Source organism: Oryzias latipes, chromosome 24, assembly GCF_053564925.1.
Source record: "Oryzias latipes strain Hd-rR chromosome 24, Olatipes_Hd-rR_3.1".
NCBI lineage: Eukaryota > Metazoa > Chordata > Actinopteri > Beloniformes > Adrianichthyidae > Oryzias > Oryzias latipes.
The window spans coordinates 17,133,532-17,153,363 of record NC_136260.1 but is presented as its reverse complement, the minus strand read 5'-3'; the positions used below and the strand labels follow the sequence as shown (position 1 = coordinate 17,153,363).

Sequence of the window (19,832 nt, the reverse complement as noted above, 5' to 3'; positions counted from 1 at the left end):
TTTTTGTTCCTATTACGTGCATTCATTCTTACCACTTTTATAAATATTGCAGGAACTGGATTCATTTATTTGGGTGTTTTATTTTTATTTACATCAGAGTCTGAGGGGTCAACTAAAGCTAAAACCTAGCATGTGAACATGAAAACATTTAAAGACCACTCCCAAATTAAAAAAGTCAGTCACACTTTTCAAAGTAGATGGAGTCTAGATAGGACACATCTGCACTGAAACGCTGAGTAAGATGCTTAGCATGATGTTTGCGGAGTTCAGGAACATTTTTTCACAAGTCTGTTAGTTTTAGGTGAAGAAAAAGGATCTGTGTCCACTTCAAACAGACAAACTTCTCTAACAGCAGGTATAAAACAAGCTACAGGGCACTAAAAACAACAAAAAACTGTTGCATATTGTATTTATTACCCTACCTGCCGTTAATAGTATGATCAACACACAACCAAGAAGAAAACGGCGGAAAAACCAGAGAATAAAAAGGAGTCTACATGAACATGCACAGCAAAGCAGAAACAACAGCAGCTTTTTCTTGATCTTTTTGTTCAATACACACAAAGATTTGTTGAAAAAGTGAAAAGGCAGACTGGTTTTTAAAGATATCTCTGCTACAGCGGGCAACAAACCAGTCCCCACTTCAGATTCAAACTCCTGCAGTCTTCACGTCTACTGAAGAAGCTCAATGAGCGTCACAGCTGCTAAATAAATGCAGATAATTGACTTTTTCTTCCAATTTTCCTGCTTTTGGTGTCAAATTAAAATAAACGAAACAGATTCGCTTTCCAACGGCTTATGTGCTCCATAACCAGTCCTTTCTGTGAATCATCTCCAGAAGCCCTTCTTCTTCTTCAGGGGTGGTAATGTTGGTGGATGAAGGACAGCAGTTCATCTTTGGACAGTTTCTCTGGGTCGATCCGGGTTTGGGAGTCGTGAACTATAACGCCGTCCACCCAGGCCCAGAAGAGACACTCAGAATGGCAAATGCTGAAAAAGAGGAAAAAAAAGCTTCATTCAGTTAAATAATCAGTGATTTATGCTTTATTATATTCCTCCCACGTCTGCTTGTTGCAATGTAAAGGCTAATTTAAAACAAATACATTGACAGTATAGAGAGGGAGACGCACTGGAAAGGAGCTGCAGAGTTTGGCGGCATATCGTAGGTTGATTCTTTTGTAGTTTTGTTATAAAAGAACTTCTTCTTGGAGTTTTTACTGTACGCCATCGTCCACGGTTCTGCAAGGGAATGAACAGAAAAGAATGAGGTTTAAACCCCTTGAGGTATTCTGCAGATGGAGCGCAGATGTACAAACCGTTGACGGTCTTAACGATGTAGAGGCCTGTGGGAAGGAAGTGACGATCATCTCTGCCGGTGTACGACAGTCGGGGGACGCCTCCGGAACTCTTCGTTACCTTCATTTCTAACCTAAACTCAAAAGATTCGAGACAAATTATTTTTATAACAATAAAAACAGCATTGCCGATTAAAAGAAGGATCAATCTGTGAACATGTGTACAGGTTAAACAGGCTAATACCTAAATTTACCTGACAAAGATTTTTTCCATTTCCTCTAGCCGGTAAACTTCCTTCACTCTAAAAAAAAAAGATTAAAAAAAGGTGTTTTTACCAATTCAGTTCCCATACATTATAAATATTTTACTGCAATAACCATCTCTTTCCACATTTTTATTCAAAAATACCTTTTCTGTAAAGGTGATGGACTCGCCGCAAACACAATTTTTCTTTGGAGTTGAATATTAATTCTATATTTTTGTCAGAATTTATTCAAAAATTCTGCCACAAAGGTTTAAACTCAATAAATACAAATTTTATTTGAAACATCTTGGGATGTTTTCTGACTTTTTTTTTTTTTACATTAGAGTGTTCATCTTTTTTAGCACAACAGGTATTTTTACAAAAATGAGTCATAACAAGATAATTAATTTGATTAAAAAATGTTTTTGAGGCAACTGAATAGTGATTGAGTTCAGGATCAGGAAGTGAATTCTGAGAAAGTATTTGATCTAAGAGTTCATGGCGATCTCTCTCATGTTTAAAGGGAAGTTTAAATGACTTTTGGTGACACTCGTAAAGTAATAAAATTACTTTTACAACCACAATTCCATGATAACTAACTGACCAGATCAGACAGCTTTTATGACAGGTGATGCTTAAGGTGTTTAATCTCAAACTAAAATCGTCTACCAGCGTTTCTGAAATACAGCAGCTATAGAAAGAACCAAGTACAGTGGTTTTCCACCTTTAGGCCTGAACATGTGGAAGAAAACTTTAGAAAAGAATGAAAAACAAGAAGATATTACAATTTGGCAATTCCTCTGTCCTTAAATAAGGAAGCATGAAAGAAACCTTTAGTTCAGTGAATACCTGATGGGGTTCATGTCTGGTCTGCTGGGTTTGGCCACAGCCTTCACAAACTTCTCAGCCATTTGGATCCTGGGAAATACAAAATATGTGGATTTAAAGTGAAAAAGAAAATCCATTTAGGCCGTATCCCAATTCACTCACTACTCTCTAACCCCTAAAAAGACTGTATCGTTCAAGAATATCCAGTGTCCTAGATTTTGATTGAATTCACACGCTTTTTCTCTACATTTTTTTATTTTTAAAATACCAAAAATGACATTACCATTTGCCGAAGTAAAAACCAAATAAATATGAACATTTTATGAAAATTATTTATGAATCCACTCTGTTCTGATGATAAAAACTTGGAGGATCGTTCAACTGCAATGCAATATGGTCTATGTTTGCCAGTCAAGTACACTAGTTTTTGGCAAAGACTTTCCATGGCCCTGGATTTTGGACTTTTTTTGAAAATTAATTTGTTACCGCTGATTGAAGTGCCGATCTCTGACGTCGGTGCCATTCAGTATCAGTGCATCCATAAGATGAACAGCATTGATTCTGCGCTGAGCCTTGCCCTGAGAAACACATGGAGGAAGTCAGTCACATAAAAACTACAGTAGATCTCAAACCCTAACATGCCAAAGCAGCAGTTTTCCTTCTCTATAGGCTCCATCTTACCTCCCCCTTCAGCTCCTGGACAATCTCCACACTCAGAAGTGTATCTCTTGGCAGCTCCAGCTTAAAATTCTCCATCTTCTTCCATCGTAGAGGCATCTTGCCGTTCCACGTGTAAATCTGAGACTTCTGCAACATTTCAATACAAGGTCGAATGCCAAAAAAAGGTTCTCTGAAGCCTAAAGCTCCATATTTGATCATATTCTAGGAAAATGAAAAATTAACTCAGGTCTGCAATAAATCTGTTTCCACTGGAAGGAAGCGGGGTTTACACCGTATTTGCCATCACAAAGCTAAATATAAGCATTTATAGCTTTCTTAAAGACTTATCTTTTAGAATGTTTTTTAATATTGCGTTTAATATTCATCTTGTTTTCTTTTTGTAATTATTTTTCTGTCTTTTAATTCTTTGTACTGCCTTTTGTAATTTCTACTGTTGTTTTGAATGTTTTGTGTTTAATTTTCCTTTTATCTCTTTTATTATTGTAAAACACCTAGGCACCCAAATGATGATGAAGTGCTATATAAACAACGTTTCTTGCATTTGGTCATTATGGGGTCTATTAAAGAAAACATCAGCTGAACTCTGCATTTTGATGGTTGTATTCATATCATTTTTCCTCTAAATCCTTTTATTATATCTATTTAATTACTTCATGTAGCTGGAATCACATTTGCCAGATCTGCTTGCGAGACCCAGAAAGGAGGTCTTTGAAAACTCACCCCCATTGCAAGAAGAAAGATCTGCTCTCCTCCTCCAACAATGCACCTGTGGTCCAGGATGGGACGCAGCTTCTCCAGTGTGCTGGAGTTGAGCGGGGTGAGCTTAGACTGGAACAGATTCACATCTGCATTCTGAGATGCAACAGATGAACAGAGAGTCAGGCACAGAGGCTGAACGTTGAAACAAAATCCTCAACATCCCTCCATCCAACATTACAGGAAAGATCAGTTAAATGCATTTACGGGTAGTTCAGTTCAGTTTACAGCTTAAAATAAGATGTATGTTCAGTGAAATGCTGCTAAACCAACTTGTCTGACCTCAGTGAGCTCATAAAACTTTGACTTTGGGTCTGATGAAGAAGGAGCCACTCTGGCCTTGTCTGGAACCTGAAAACACACAAACATTTTAAGCCCTAAAGTCTTTAATATACATCATGCGAGGAAATAGAAAATCTGCCAGATTTTCTTGTCAAGAGTTTCTCCACTTACTCCCCAAAGCTTCAAGCACTCCTTCCGTATGTCAGCCTGCTTTGGCTCTGAGAGCGTCCTGAAAAACAGAGCAGATGTGCAGCAGAGTTACAGAGAAATGTCCAAACTGTAGTTGAGTTGAGGTGTGACACTTACGGTTCTACGACAAACGCGTGGATCTTTGCCAAGGCCTTAATCTGGACTGCACAGAAGCTGCAACAGAGGACAAAAAGGGAATTTTGTTTTCTTCTGCTGTGAGATATACAAAAAACATTTTTCAATAGAAAATGTGTTTGTGCCTCTCATTTGAGTTGACCATGAACTGGTAAAAGTCTGGGTCGTCCTTTACGATATGTAGAGGCACCACGTCGGTCACGTCTGAGTCGGTGTTGCGCAGTTGGTTGAGTTTAATGTTAACTTTGAACATGTAATCTTTGACGGCGCCTGAACCGGGTTTCAGACTGCGACACACGATGTACCTGCAGGTGACAACAGGAGACATCAGCAGCTCCGCTTAGGGGCTATTCCTTAAAAAAATAAAAAACTCCTTTATAATCTGAGTTAAGGAAACAGTTTGAGGTAATGAAATTCCAGATAAAAGCTCCTTAGAACAAACATGTTATGGTTTAAAAGAATCAAAGTGTAAAAAAAACACTGTGGCTGCTCATCACAGCAAATACAGTGATATAAATGATAAAATATTATAGCTTGATTCTTAAAAAGCATCTTTAGTGCTTGAAAAAGCAGCATTTTACAGCTATGACTGTCCACAAATGTGATGTTTTAAACGCGCTCCCGATTGGCCTTTTAACTAGGGTCATGTCGTTTTTGGCCGGAAGAAAAAAAAAAGCTTGTTGTTTTCTAGAAAATAGTTTCTACAGAGCTGCAGTAATTCATTAGAAATCCGTCTCCGAGTTGCGGGCGGGACCTTTGGCACCGAGCAATCCCGTCCCCCTTTCCCGTCCCTGTTGCTGAGACCTTGGGGGAGGGAGCTTGTTGTCCTCCCGGTGTATTTTCTATGTCACAAATGAGCTAAAGACTATTTGACAAACAGTAAATCGCTAAAGACAAATTTGCTTTGAGAATATAGTCACATTGATCTTCTCGGGGAGTTAAAATTGTTTGATGTTGCTCACCGCTCAGAGTTTGCTGGTCTGCTGGTGACGGGTTTGAACAGGGAGATCCTGTCAAAGCAGAGGTAGAGGAGGTAGACCAAACCCACACTGAAGGGTGTGAAGAGGTCAAATGTCTTACAGACAAAATGACCACCTAAACAGTGAAATAAAAACACACAAGATAACAGTTGAAGCGCAAATGTACACGGATCCCATAACCAAAGACCTGACATGAATGCCCAGTACCTGTCCTTAGAGTGGAAAGAGCAGTGAGGAACTGGCAGAGCAGCAGCTGTTTGCTCAGGATCTCCTGGAGGTTTTCTTGACCTTCAACAGAGAAACCCTAAAAGAGCCAAAGAAAAACCCAAATAATTGGGAAAAAAAATCTTTTTCTGGATATTTAGATGCTCTGAAGCAAACCAGAAGTTACCCCATCGGCCATGATGAAGTGCAGCCCCCTCCTCTCTGTACTTTCCATGACAAAGTTGCGGAACGCAGTGATGTTTTCGGGCCGAGTAATGTCACCGTCCCCGTCTACTCCTCCCTCACCTGAGACACACGGTGATCAGGGGTTTACTCAATCATTTATCACATTTATTCCTATACCTACAAGTTTTTTACACTACCATAGTAAGGCTCAAACAACTCGCTAGGAGCCGCATAGAAATCCTCCAGCTTGAAGTCGCAAGGTCCTTTCAACGTCATTCCAAAACCCTTGGCGTGCCAGCGTCTCTTCCACAGGATGTACTCGGAAAAGCCTCCAGGCCCCGCGCAGACGTCACCGAAGTACAACAGCTCGCCTTCACGGTCCTTCGTCAAGGGTCTCTACACAACGAGAGGCTTTACCTCGGTGGGCGGCACCCCAGGACAGTTCACCACACGGCAGATCCCACTCACCCCCTGACCGTCCTTTGGGTTGGTGAACATGTTGTCAAAGCAGTGGTCGATGTTGGCCATCTTCATGGCTGCTCTAAACACACAACCATTCAATAAATGTTGAAATTCTTCACAAACGTTAGAGCTCCACTCCACTATGTATCCATTAAAGAACGTCTCTGTGATTAAATGTGGAAAATCAATCAATCGTTGGTTCAAATGTTCGCTCTGTTCTCATCTTTAGTCCCTCGTTTAACACGGGAGTTACATCTTAAAAGTAACCCGTGAAGTAGGACTACGGATGTTTAAGGCTGTAAAACTCCTCACTACACACTTTATCCACTTTTCTCACACAGACAGGAACATTTTTAACATCAGACCTTTCTCTCTTGATTTCAAAGTCTAAACCTTCATAGACCAGGACGCAGAAAACAATGCACTGAAAAATAAAGGGGCATGCAGATTTGTACTAAAAACAATACGGCAAAAAAAGGAACGGCGATATAGTGAGGGAAGGATGTACCTCTAAAACACTGACCTGTTGAGGAAGATGCCTCCCCTGATGGTCTCATAAGGGTTGGAGCGTGTCCGTGCTCGTCTCATCTCCTCCCCCTCCAAGTCATCAAACACGGTCTGACAAATTAACGCAAACCAAGAGACAAAAAGAAACCCAAAAATGTGACCCATGAGAGGAGCCTCAAGAGAATCTGTAACATCTCTTTAAAAAGAAAAAGCACATTTTAGGTTTAAAATTAGATTAGGCTTGGAAAAACCAAAATTTGGTTGAACTTAAACCTTTTGTTCTGTTAAACTTATTAAATGGAGGCAACAGTTCAAACGAAGGTTTTTGCTTTTAGACCAACCTTGCATCTCAGAAGAGTGTGCAGGAGATCTTCAGCACAAAACTCAGTTTCATCTTCTATCTTCAGTTTTCTCTGCAGAGACAAAAAGCAGGACTTGTTTAAATCGGAGCACTGAGGGCGCTTGGCTTCACGCTGCTCCCAGAGCCAATGATTTTACCGGCCCCAGAGTCATCCAGTCTCTGAGCTCATCTGCGTCTGGCATCTCTGTGGAGCATTCTGGGAACCACTGCACAGTTTCTATGGCGCTGGGCTGCGCAAACAAGCGACAACAGAAAAGATAAAGAATAATGTTTGATCCAAAACTTTAAAGTGGTTCATTTTATTATATTTCATTTTTTTGCTGACCTCTGGTTCGTCCCTCCAGTCAATGTTAAGCTCTCCCTGGAAACCCTGAAGTGTGAGACCAAGACCTCTTCTGCCACGCTGGGTGGAAGCCTCCACGATCTCCTTACGTCCTTGGCCGAACTTTCCCAGACCTTCACCCTCTCTGAAGCCCATCTTGGCCTACAGATGTAGGAAGTTAAGGGTCAGATAATTATCCTGGAATTTCTTTTTCATTTAAAGTTATCACAACTTTTTGATAGTGTTTTCCACCTATTTCAAATACATAAGAATTTAAATTTGAAATGTAACTTTGAACTACAACAATCTAATTAAACACTAAGACTATCAAACTTTAACTTAAAAAATTCAAAGATAAACCTCATAATAAAGCAAAAGCAGAAGCACATTTTATTTTTAGTTTCTTTGGAACAAACGTTCTAACAGAAAACCTGGCCTGGACCCTTTTTGTGAGTTCTTACCATGAGCTTCTGTGACACGCTGTTGTACATAGAAAACTTTGAGGCGCTCTGATCTGGGTCGTCTGAGGGTGAGACAGGGTGGGAGGATAACCCTGGCCTGTAATCCTCCGGGTCACTGAGGGACTCATTTTGGCTGCCGTCTAAAAATGTTCAAAATATTTAGAATATACGAAACAGATCATTAGAAATGTTTGATGTGCCATGAAATATTAGAAAAGCAAAATAGATGTCACACTAATTCCCAGGAGTCTGTAAAGGTTCAAGTGGTTAACACATGAATAAAGGAATCGTCTGTTTTTATTTAATGGCTTTTCAGAGGTTCCCTGAGAAAGAAAAAATACGTTTTTTACATATTGCTCACACTTATGGTTTGACGTAGTGTTCAGAGATGCCCCCTTTTATATTAATATTTTATATTCTTTGTGCTTTACACTTCCTTGTGTTTCAACTGCCGCCATCATCCTTTGCCGCCATCTAATCCTATTCTCTACATCTTTATTTTTTCACATTAACAACCCCCATGTCCTGCTTCACTACATCCATGAACCTCACCTTTGGTCTTCCTCTAGGCCTCCTTCCTGGCATCACTTTACTAACGTCATCACTGCCCATCCTCTCAACGTGTCCAACCCATATCAGTTTACTTCTTGCAGTTATTTGCAAAACATCTAACAGGAGTTCTTCCTCTGACTAATTCATCCCATCCTTGGCAGTCCCAAAGAGAGCGTCACATCGTCAGCTCTGCAGCCTCCAGTTCTACACCTTGCATTTCATTCTTGCTTATACTCTTTCATCACACCTGAAACCTTCCTCCACCTATTCCGACCTGCTTGCCTCTTCCCCACTTTCTCACACTCTCTGTTGTTTTGGACTAGTGACCCTACAAACTTTTCTTCCCCTCTGCTCCCTGTCACCTCATTGTCCCACTTAAGTTCCTTTCATTTACATACAGATCACTGCAACTGACCTCCCCCTCTGTCACACTTATTGGACATCTCTCCACTGTCTTCCAGCTCTTATCCATGTCCTGAACAACTCCAACATACTTCTCTGCTACTCCAAGCTTCTTCATCCAAACCACAGCTCCCCTCATAGATTTTTCTAGACCTACAAAGACACAATGCTCCTTTTCCGTTCTTCTCTAGAAAGCAAATGTGTCATCTGCAGTTTTCTTTTTCTACATAAATCCACACTGTTGCTCACTTCTGACCTCAGCTTAGCTTCCACTACTGTTTCTCATAACTTTGTTGTGTGACATTTTAGTTTTATTCCTTTGTAGTCTCCACAAGTCTATGTCTCCCTGCTTCTTAACAAAGGAAAAAAAAAAAGGTACCATATGCCTTTGTACTCTTCATCCTTTTCAATGTCTTCCTCCCTTCATCCTTACTGATCTTTGCTACTTCTTGTCTACACACTTCCATTCCTGTCCTTGGTCATCTGAACCTCTCCCTCCTTGGTATCTAACCTATTGTACAAGTCTTCATACGCTCCTTGTTTGGTCAGCTCCACCTTGTGCTGCATCTCCATGTCTGCTGTCTTTTCAGTACGGCACTTCTTCTAACTAACCTTTTCCTATACACACACTCCTGAACTTCCTTCCACCAAGCCTCCTCATCGCGTTTCCTCATTCCAAATGACGTTCCAAGTAAAAACGATTTATCAAAGTAAGGACTAAGATAACGTAAACAATTTCCTTAGAGGATTTCCCCTGATCAACTTGTAAGGATTATGTTTAAAAAATAACTTAACTCTACAGGTCTGCCATGTTTCCACAAATGTTAAAAAGCAGATAAATGCATGAGCACAAATATCCATTTGAATGCTAAGCAAATATTTGTTAGAAATTAGGATTCCTGCTTTTTTGTAGTCAAATAAATAACGTGTTTACCTTGAGTGGGTTGTGACTCTTCATCTGAACTGCTGTCATCGAGACATCTCTTTTTCCCATGCAGCAGAGTAAGCGTTGCATCGTTTCTTCTTTTCATCGTGACTAAAAAAAAGAGGGATCAGAAAAGAGAAACAAGATTGATCAAACATTACCCTCAACCGAAAAGACATTGGAAGCACGTCATTTGAAGAGATTTTATATTATAACTTTATTGTAACAAACTGGAAAACACATGTTTGCAATATTTATACTATATTCAGTTGTTTTGCTTATGTTCTTTTAAACTGTGGTTAAGGTGATTTGCTTCTGTGAAAATCAGAATCTGCATGAGGTTTTTCCCTATAGGGTCTATAACTTTTAAGCTGATCTAGTTAGAAAAAAGAACATCTCTAAAATAGACATGTAGGACATGTTAAAGTATATTTACACAAAACGATATATGTGGGAATTTCTTTACTGACTGACTGGTCCAGATTAGTTAACTTTAGCGTGAATGAGGATACACTGGACGTTGTTGCGACGCTCCCTCTGTTTTAACATACTTAAAGCATACATATAATGCAAAAAAATTATAATAAATGAATTTTAAAAAATAAAAATAAATAAACAAAGGTACAGTTTTTTTATTTGTTTTTCTACTCAATTTGGCTTAAGGCTTATCAATTAGAAAATACATTTAAAAAGATCCAATACAGAAGCGTTACCTATTTGTTGCGACACAGATATATTGTAGTCAGGCCCATGTCAGTTTTAAAAACTTATTTGAGCGGAATATTCCGGTTTCAGTGAATAAACTCCTGGGTCGGGCCGTCGATGTTTCCGCAGAAACGAAACTGCGCAGCTTGGACGTTAGGAAAGTGTTTGTTTTTCCAGCGCTCTCACAGAAACCCCTGCTCTTCTGATAGAAAACAAGGCCATAAATTCTCGCGTCCACTGATGCTTTCAAAAAGTTGCGTTACATTTTTATTTGCACTAAACCTTTGTAGAAGAATAGTGTTTACAAGACCAGTAAGCTAACGGCTAGCCAGCTGCATACAGGGGTCCTTCAATCTGACGACGCTCGGTGATGACATCACGGGCTGTCGACTCAAGTGCCGGTTCAACAGTTTAACTTTTGAGAAGTAAACAATCAAATTCTATTATTGTTATTTTGAATTTCTGTTTTTTTTTCCATTCAATATTTATGTAAGTCAAACTTTTTTTGTTTTTGAATTAAATAGAACATTTACTTTAGCTATCATCATGGTTAGAATTAGATTGATATAAAGATAATTTTATTGCCTATTTTATTACTAATGATGTAGACCCTTTGGTGACAAATTACTTATGAGAAACAGACGAGGATAGAGAAACAGAACAAATTCAATAAATAAACAATTCAATAAAAAAAAATCCCAAAAGTAACAAACATTGTCTTCTTTTCTTGGCCCATTTTCTTTTTGAAATATTATTATTTACATAGGTGTCTTGATTTCACACTGTCTTGAAGTGAAAAAGGTAGTTACAGTGTAGAATATCCTGCTTTGAACACTGTATTTGAACCATTCCCACCTTTTGTTAATATTGAAAGTTGATGCTGTAAAGCTGTAATACCTATTTAGAATAAGCACTTCCCTAATTTTAATTATTCAAATTAGATGTTTACACATGATAAATGTAAAGCAGACTTTTTGATTATTTCAGGACTTTTATAGAACATCTTACAAAACAGTAAAGATAAATAATAAAAGAACACAAAAAAATTAGATGATTCCACATTTTATTTACCCAGGTAGATATGTTAAAGAAGAATTTCTTATTTACAAAAAAGATCTGGCCTTTTGTTAATTGTTGTGAGAAGCCTAATTTGTGTTGCTATAAGATTGGAAGTTTTTACAGTTTTGTAGTATTATTTCAAGTGAGGCTATCATGTAATTGTCGAAACTAGAATCAGATGACATGCAGGTCAGAAAATAGGCTTTTAAATGTTCCCTTTTCTTTGTGCCAGCAGACGCCTGTGCCAGAATCCTATATACCGCTGCCACAGACAACCTTTAATCACTTGTAATTGATAAAACTACTTTAGACTGACCTAGCAGACGTCATAAGGCTCATGTTTGACATCCTTTGAGGAGATGATGTGTTTCTTCCTCTCATAAGTGATTGTCAAAAGACTTCAGAGGACGTCTCACAAGTTTAATCCAATGGACCTGCAGTGACTTTGCTAATCCAGTGCTGACATAAATAGAGGTGCGCACAAAGACACAGATGTGCCATGTGATCATCTTACACAACAAAGCCAAGGCTTTATATATTACTGTAGAGATTAGATTCCCTCAGAGGAGCTCAGTGCAGGTGTGAGTTGGTACCTGGGTGAGTCGTGTCTCTGGAAACCGGTGAGCGTTGGACTAAACAGGAGGCTCCAGAGAAATTGAAGCAAAAGGGACAAAGCTGTGTGACAGAAAAATGTTTTTCCGCATCCCTCGACTAACCCCTGGATATATTAGATACCTTCAGGTTGGTAAGAGGCTGTTTGGTGTCTTTTATGTTTGCTGATTATTCATTATGAAAGATATATAGTAGTGGAGCAGCAGAATAAATTCAGCATTTATCATTAAAAAATGTTTTATTTATTTATTTTATTTATTTTGCCTTGACCATCAATCTTTTTTCAATGGAATTTGATGTTTCACAAAAACAGTATTGTCACTTCAAGTGAGACCTTAAATTGAACTCTGGCAGAAAAACAACATAACCGATGGGAGATTTCAGCAACCTCATAAGGATGTAAGCCTAAGCTGTTTCACCTTTGAGATGAATGGCCTTTGGATGTCCTGAACAAAAACCAATCATAATGCAAATGCAGAGACTTGTCCGACTTTTATAAACAACGTTGTCAACATTTTGAAATGGGAGTGTGTTTACTCCTTGCAAAATATCCTTGTCTGAGTTTATTGATTCGAGTTCAAAATTAAAAAACTAATTACACAAAAGTTCCTTGAGTTATTTCTGCACAGGAACATTAAGCTTTTATTGGTTTTTATTGACTAATAGGAAGATTTGTAATAATAATGATCCAATCACGGATCAAGAAAAAACTAAAATTTTATTTTTCATTGTAATAATTTCCTTTAGTAATGAAAAATGTTCACCTTTCAAACAGAATTTAAACCTTATTCTGCAAGATGTTGGTAAAAAAGTTTAGAAATAACTGAATTTGCATCTGGCTTTAGGTCATGTCTTGGATTGATGCTAAACTCTAAGATGACTTCAAATCCTGGCCCAACTGAAACAAAGAAAAAGCCATGGGTTGGTTGAATATGACCTCAAACTTGACAAAAATGGAAATTTTAGCAAGGCTCTTCCCTTTTGGAAAGACCCTTGCTGGCATGAGACAGGTGTGTGGCCACAGTCGAGTCTCTAACAATGCAGTTACTTCCAAAACAAAAGCACAAAGTACTGACCTGACCTTGATTCTTCTTTCAGACTCAGGCAGCTCAGACTGTACTGCAGAGCCGCGACGGTCCTGCCACGCCGTGCATGGCCATCCTGCTCGGCCTCATAGGGGTTGGCGTGTCTGGCTACAGCTCCCGCCAACTCACACTGCACTACAAGCCATCAAGGAACCTCTTCAGATGAGACGAGAGATGGAGGCTTTTTTATTCTTCTTTACATGTATTTACTTCAGCTGTTTTTGACAAATGCTACATCTTTCCTGGCTTTTGTAAGTTGCCGACATCAGTGGAGATTCCAGGATGTTAAACTTTTTACTCTCAGCTAAGCTGCTTGTTGTTTAGCTTAATTTTAAATTAGGTTGTAAGATCTTAAAACTGAAACTCAAGGCAGAAAATACATCCAAAACTAATAGAAGTGATGCTTTCAGATTCCCGTGTGGGATTTTAATCCCGTTCATGTGGTTCAGGTTCAAAGTCATGTCCGTTCTTGTATTTTATTGTGTGAGTTGAGGAAGTTGTTGCCTTAAGGGTGTGTAAAATCTGAAAGAGCTCCTACTTATACCTCCTCTGTTAAGAAATTGGAGTATTTGTATTTAACGTTCAGCAGAAAGGCAGCTGTTTCTTTTTGAACCTGACAGATGTTGCACTTGGACCACATGTCCCACCCCTCCTTACCCCGTGCCTTATCATGGGAGTATATTGGCCCCGAACAAGTATTTACTTGCGAAATTCATCACATTTTAGTAATTTTCTCGAGTGCGTCAGCTCCGTAAAGATAGCTGAGCCAGCATCAGGGAATCTGCTCCAAAATCCTTCATCTTTTAATCATCCCCTGCTTCTCCTTTGGTGCTTTGGTCATTTTCATTATGTAACTGAAGTCATTTTCTTTTCTGCTTTAGGAGGGTCATTTAGAAACGCGAGAATCTCGAGAAAAATATTAAAAAGAACACATAAAGATATGAGAAAAGCAACTTTTGCACTTTTTTTGTACAATATCTGTAAATAAACATGCACGTGTCACTTGGATGCTGTATGAGATTAGTAATCCAGGACATGGTGTGCGACCAGCTTGTGTTGTGAGCTGGACTGGGTGACATCCAGCTGGATAGACGCGCAGCACTGCTGTGATGTTGTCAGGCACAGGGGCCAGGACAGCCACCCTGGACACCATCTGGATCAACATGTGAATCCACCCGGATCTCTCCCAGTTGCACACACTTGTCATCAGTTAAAATGCTGTTAGATAAATGACCACCTTGGTCTCCTAACACGCTGTATTTTTAATTTGCACTGTGACTTTATATGAAGTAAAACAACTTTGACAGCACATGAATGTATTATGTAAAGTTTAAAAAAAGCGGTTGTTTTGCCCCATCCCTGAAAAAGCAATGAAAGTTTATGACAAGAGAATAATTAGGAAAGATAAAAACAGGTCACAAGACAAGAGCAGTGATGTATTAATCCCCTCTTGATCCTCTTAAGATAAAAGTCTTATTTTGAGACCTGCTCACTTTTAAAGGTCAGGGATGCACATCAACAAACGCATTTAGGATATTTTTGAAGCTATAAGATGTTGGACATATTTAATCAATGATTTCATTATGCTTTTAAGGATTTAAATGAAATTATTAATTGCTTACTGTCAGAAAATGGTGGATTTAGGACATGGGATGTCCTAACATCACCGTGAGGAAGAAAAATACTGCATTGTGAGATTGTAACGTTTGCTTTGTCGATGCTTATCATGTTAATGTTCATGTAAGCTTAAAAAATATTTTTCAGTACCATTACAGAAAATTATTATAATTTTTTAGAACTGATGAAGGCTTTCATATCATATGAATGTTTGTTTTTAATGTAACTTTTCTGTAAATATTAATAAAGCGGTCAAACCTTGGTTTGGGTGTGAGATTTTTTTGGTAGAAAGTTGATTTTTTTTTTATTAAACCTTTACTTAACCAGGAAGTCCCATTGAGATTAAAAACCTCTTTTCCAAGGGAGTCCTGGCCAAGAGGCAGCACATTTCAATACAATATAATTAAAGGGAAAATAGGTTTGCCCATTGCTTGCACTAGATGTCAGCACAGATACATTTTTGTTTTCAGAGCCAGAAAGGGTTTGACGTTCTTTTTTCAGTAGTACCCAATCTAATGTTTTACCACATAACGGGACAAACTCCTCTAAGCCCACCAAGAAATGATTGATTATTGTGAAAATAATAAAAACAGTTCTTTATCTGTGCAGAAAGTTGATGTCTGTTAGCATCCAGCACCTGGATGAATGCTTGGGCCTCATGATATGACCCACTTACAAATGTAAGCCGCTTTGGAAAAGAGCCCAAATGTATCTGAGCAGCAGCCAGTCAGGTGTTGCAGTTATTCCACCAACAGATTAGATTTGAGCTCCACAAAGAAACGTGTGACGGACTGGAAACCAAACCCTTCATTCAAACTGTAGGTTGACTCTCACACTCATATACACATGCTCACAAACTTTTTGCTCAATAAAACAGACCTGCTGGGTATTTTTTCTTTACATTTCCAGCCTCAAGTAACAGTGGAGTTGAGGAAAAACCCAGTTTCTTAGACATCCACACACTCTCTCCACCTTCACAAACACACACAGAGGCTCTTTGTGTGTTGGCTTTAGGGTTTCCTCCTCAGAAGGATCTTGTTACCTGACTTTACAGGCAACAAACAAAGAGGTGAATGTCTTTTCCACAGAATAGATGCTAGAAAAGGAGTCTAGAAAGTATTTAAATATATATATTTCATCTCGTTTGGTTAAATCCACTTTTGACATATTTCATTCAAAATGTTTTTTTACTTTTCTTCACACAAAAGTGTGTTACCTGTCTCTTTTGCCACTTTGTAATGAGACACAATATTTCAAGGTTGCTGCTTTTGGAACAGTGAACCTCTGTGAGCTGAAGGGCATCTCGGCTGTGGTAGAACTCGTTTTTCTGGTGGGTAAACCAAGCAACACCACACAAAGGGGATGAGGATCGCATAAAAGAGGATGAAAAAATGACAATATACATTTTTTGCTTGTTTTAATAAACAGCAAAATATAGACAAGAAAAAAGGAATAAAATAAAACTAAATAACAGGAAGTGTAAAGTAGTTTATTCCACTTCTTTTCCTATTCATACACTTCATGTATCAAATTAGATGTCACAAAAGTTTAAATCAAAACACAACTGTCCATAAATAAACATTGCCACATATCCATAAATTCTTTAAATGCATTCACTCCTCTGAATATTTACATTCTCCTACATTTTAACAAACCAATAAAACAAATAGCAACTTTGACGTTTATTTTAGATTATCATTTATTTGCACATTGATTCCCTTTGATTTCATCACATTTACTTGATCTCAACTGTTTTAAGTGTTAATATGTATCATTATATTATTTCTGCATGATGGAAATAATTTACTTGTGTAATAGTTTTAGCTAATAACTCAAAAGGTCTTATTGATAGCACTTAAAAAAAAGCAGACTGAAAATAATCAAGTGTTAGCCTCCAGGTTAATAAAGTGCAATAGAATACTTTTCTGTTGTTTTGGCCCTCACTTATGGACTGGCAGTGGAAAAAACAGTGTGATCCTACCTGCTAACATGTCCTGAAATCCTAAAGAGGGAATGTTTATGCCTAAACAGTCTTTTTTAGGTCCAGTTGTTGAGCTGTGACACATAGTTACCTCGCTGTGTTCTTAAGCAGGCGGCGGACATAAAACTAAAGCTGTCTGATGGCAATGCAGCCTAAAAAGGATAAACAGATTAGTGTGTGCAACTGTCTTAGAGTTAAATCATTGCTTACTTTTGCGTTAAAGTCTCTATAAGTGAACAAGAAGTGAGCATCTTACAAATGTAAAGTGCTTTTAAGTTTAGATTAGTGTTTAACAGCAAAAACAGGTTGTACATGCAATTTACCAGGATGAGCTAAATGACAAATCTAAAATCTGAGAAGAAGTTGATTTATGCTTGTGGTGGTTGGATCAGGATGTAAAACCTTTGACATTCTCTGCTTTCACATGAACAGTTTGTGCTCCAATTGTAATTTACTCCAAGATATCTAAATCTGACTATACTGTTCTTTCTAAAATCAAAACGATTCCTTTTATCCAGACGTCAAAAGTTTGAAAGTTATCACAAGCAACGTGTTCTCTGTCAAAAGAACATCTTTGACTGCTTGAACATAATTAAGGCTTTAATCTCTGTTTCTGGCTAACAAGTGCTGATTTGATGACCTGATAATCTCATCAGACAATTGCTGAGTCACAGTTAATCTCTGTTAAGTCTTTCTGACATCAAAAGCCATGAACATAGTGCATTTAAACAAATAATTCCTTGCCAAACTTGGATAACAACTGTTCAACTAAACGTACAATTTATTACAAGATGAATAAAATAAGCATTTTTTGTTTGTATTTACATAAAAAGTGTTGGTGATTCAAAAATTTGACTTTTTTTTTGTAGCTGAAAATCGCATGACTGAATTAACAAGCTTCTGCCTACTTTCAAACAGCGGGGGAAAAAATCCATTTCCAAATATTAGAATGATAAGAATTGTTTATAAGTCATATTTTGGGTTAGGAATTGCAGGTATGCAGTGTAACATGTTTGTTCAGCAAGTGTGGAGCAGCTGTCTATCTTTTAACCATAATTTGGTGTCATATACAGGTTATTTGTCAGGTTCAGAATTTGATTAGATTAAACATTTTAGTATAATCAACAATGTATACTTTATTTTTCAAACGCCTATTCATTTCTTTTCAGTATGAAAACGAATTTTTAACCTAGCAAATTTCGAACTATGAAAAAGAATTCAGTTATATTTTTATTTTCAAGTAGATGCTAAAAAAGGTTATTTTTGAAGCTGAAGTGGTTTGATGCATATTTGCATCAATAGGCTGTGAAACAACAGGTTTAATTTGAAAAAAAAGAGAAACTTTTACCTGACTAATCATGAATTTGATTTAAAATTATTTTTAAACTTCAAAATTCAAAGCAATTTGACGATTCAAAGTTTTCTTGTAACATTTTGTTTACTTTGCAATTAAAAAAAATCCCCCAAATTTTTGTCTTTTGAACATATATAACTTTTTTGGTTGTTGCAAAAAACCTAATAGAAAATGATATTTGATACAATACGACAGACACAGTTCAAAGCATAGATCAGCTGTTGAAGCTGTGGGCTCCATGTTAGGCTGGAAAACCAGTTTGGATCATCTCAGTTGTGTCAGTTTATGACAGTGACTTTACATGCCCTCTGAAAGATCAGAACAGCTGATGCAAGTCATGTATTTATCATTCTAAAGCCTTTGGGGCTCTGTGTTTTCAGTCATTTGTGTATCAGGACTGTCATAAATGTCAACATGGCCTTTTTTTTAACATAGATTCTAATGCATTTATGGCCATTTATGTCCGTTTAAGGGCTTGAAATAGATACTAAAATCTCTAATCATAAACTTTGTTGGTGTAATTTGTTGGCATAACTGGTAAAACTTTAACAAACTAGAACAACTTGATTGTTGACATCAAAACTTAAATATAACACTAATTCTACATTTTTTGGTAGATTATTTATTTTTTAAATAAAATGTTTCTGTTCATCATATTAGCAATACTTAAAGTACTTTAAATTAAAAAAAACATTTAATCTGCATGAGTCAAACATGACCTAGTATGTTCTTGTATCTTGTGTAGGTGCAAAAACTACAGTTAATTAGATATTAGACAAGTACAAACACAAGATTTACATGCTTTTTAAAAGTAGTAAAAAAAAGCATTAAAAAAATTTACAATCTGATTTGAAATGAGTTTATCCCCACTTTTATTTTTACTAGATGCTTTTCTTGTTAAAATGTTTTGAAATGATTTTTTTTCACTGTCTAAACATGTCAAATGTACAAAAAGTCAACAACTGAGCAGCTGACAAAGAGATGGCCTGGAGGTCAAGGGTCACTGACCTCATTGACTTGTGATGGGAATGTCCTCAGAGGCAGTCATGGTTTCTATCAGCTCACCCTGATAAAGGGCTTTACAAAACAAACTGATAAAAACTGGATTGGAAAGGTGTAGTTTGGGATATTTGTGTTGCTTTTCAAAGTAATGAAATTCTTGTAAGAGTAAATATAGATAAGCCTGATGGACGGAACGGAAATAAACAGTTTCTGCGCTTGAAAGTTTGTAATTTTCCGGTACGTGTTTTAGGAACTTATTCCCCCTGGACTGGTCGTATAATGTGGACATTGAAGCCTTTAAGGATCATTGAATCAGGTGAGTGGTCTTAACTGGAGCTGAACCGTGGCTATTTTCGATTAGCCCACCAGAATAATGTGTTTTTTGTTTCCGCTGGCGTCAGAGGCCTCTGAGAGAGAGGGACAGATTTAGTTTGCAGACTGGTACTGTATAATTTATACAAGCAGTCTGTGTGTGTGAATCTATGAGATTAGTCATTTTGAAAAGCTAATTTCTTTGTATAAAAAGCTTAAAAGACAGCTATAACAGCTCAGATGAAACATCATAACTTAGATATAAAAATATTTTGACCTTTGTTTAGAAATTTGGAGATAAAACTTAAAGAGATCTTTTACTCTGAACAAGG

The 19,832-nt window shown here is 37.6% G+C and overlaps 1 protein-coding gene and 1 long non-coding RNA gene across 3 annotated transcripts; one reads left to right on the top strand and one right to left on the bottom strand.

Moving 5' to 3' along the window:
* Positions 1 to 60: 60 nt before the first annotated feature.
* cmtr1 (cap methyltransferase 1) lies at positions 61 to 10,905 on the bottom strand. Of its 2 annotated transcripts, none has more exons than XR_002293153.3 (24): positions 10,487 to 10,905; positions 9,783 to 9,884; positions 7,895 to 8,034; positions 7,437 to 7,595; positions 7,249 to 7,341; positions 7,092 to 7,163; positions 6,767 to 6,861; positions 6,250 to 6,322; positions 5,979 to 6,177; positions 5,783 to 5,901; positions 5,599 to 5,695; positions 5,374 to 5,506; positions 4,537 to 4,716; positions 4,394 to 4,450; positions 4,259 to 4,316; positions 4,088 to 4,156; positions 3,770 to 3,901; positions 3,050 to 3,175; positions 2,855 to 2,946; positions 2,390 to 2,458; positions 1,540 to 1,597; positions 1,317 to 1,429; positions 1,131 to 1,239; positions 61 to 990 (listed from the first exon to the last, which is right to left on the bottom strand). XR_002293153.3 is itself a non-coding variant. In XM_004083483.5 (24 exons), the coding sequence occupies exons 2-24, from the start codon at positions 9,877 to 9,879 to the stop codon at positions 855 to 857; spliced, it is 2,466 nt and encodes an 821-aa protein (XP_004083531.1). In that variant the 5' UTR covers positions 9,880 to 9,884; positions 10,487 to 10,905; the 3' UTR covers positions 61 to 854. The 2 variants fall into 2 exon arrangements, 1 of the variants encoding a protein (XP_004083531.1); XM_004083483.5 differs by having other exon boundaries at positions 1,550 to 1,597.
* Positions 10,906 to 12,045: 1,140 nt separating this feature from the next.
* LOC105357153 (uncharacterized) lies at positions 12,046 to 15,113 on the top strand. Its single transcript, XR_911180.4, has 3 exons — positions 12,046 to 12,278; positions 12,995 to 13,159; positions 13,248 to 15,113. It is a non-coding gene; the product is annotated as an uncharacterized LOC105357153 (long non-coding RNA).
* Positions 15,114 to 19,832: the final 4,719 nt, after the last annotated feature.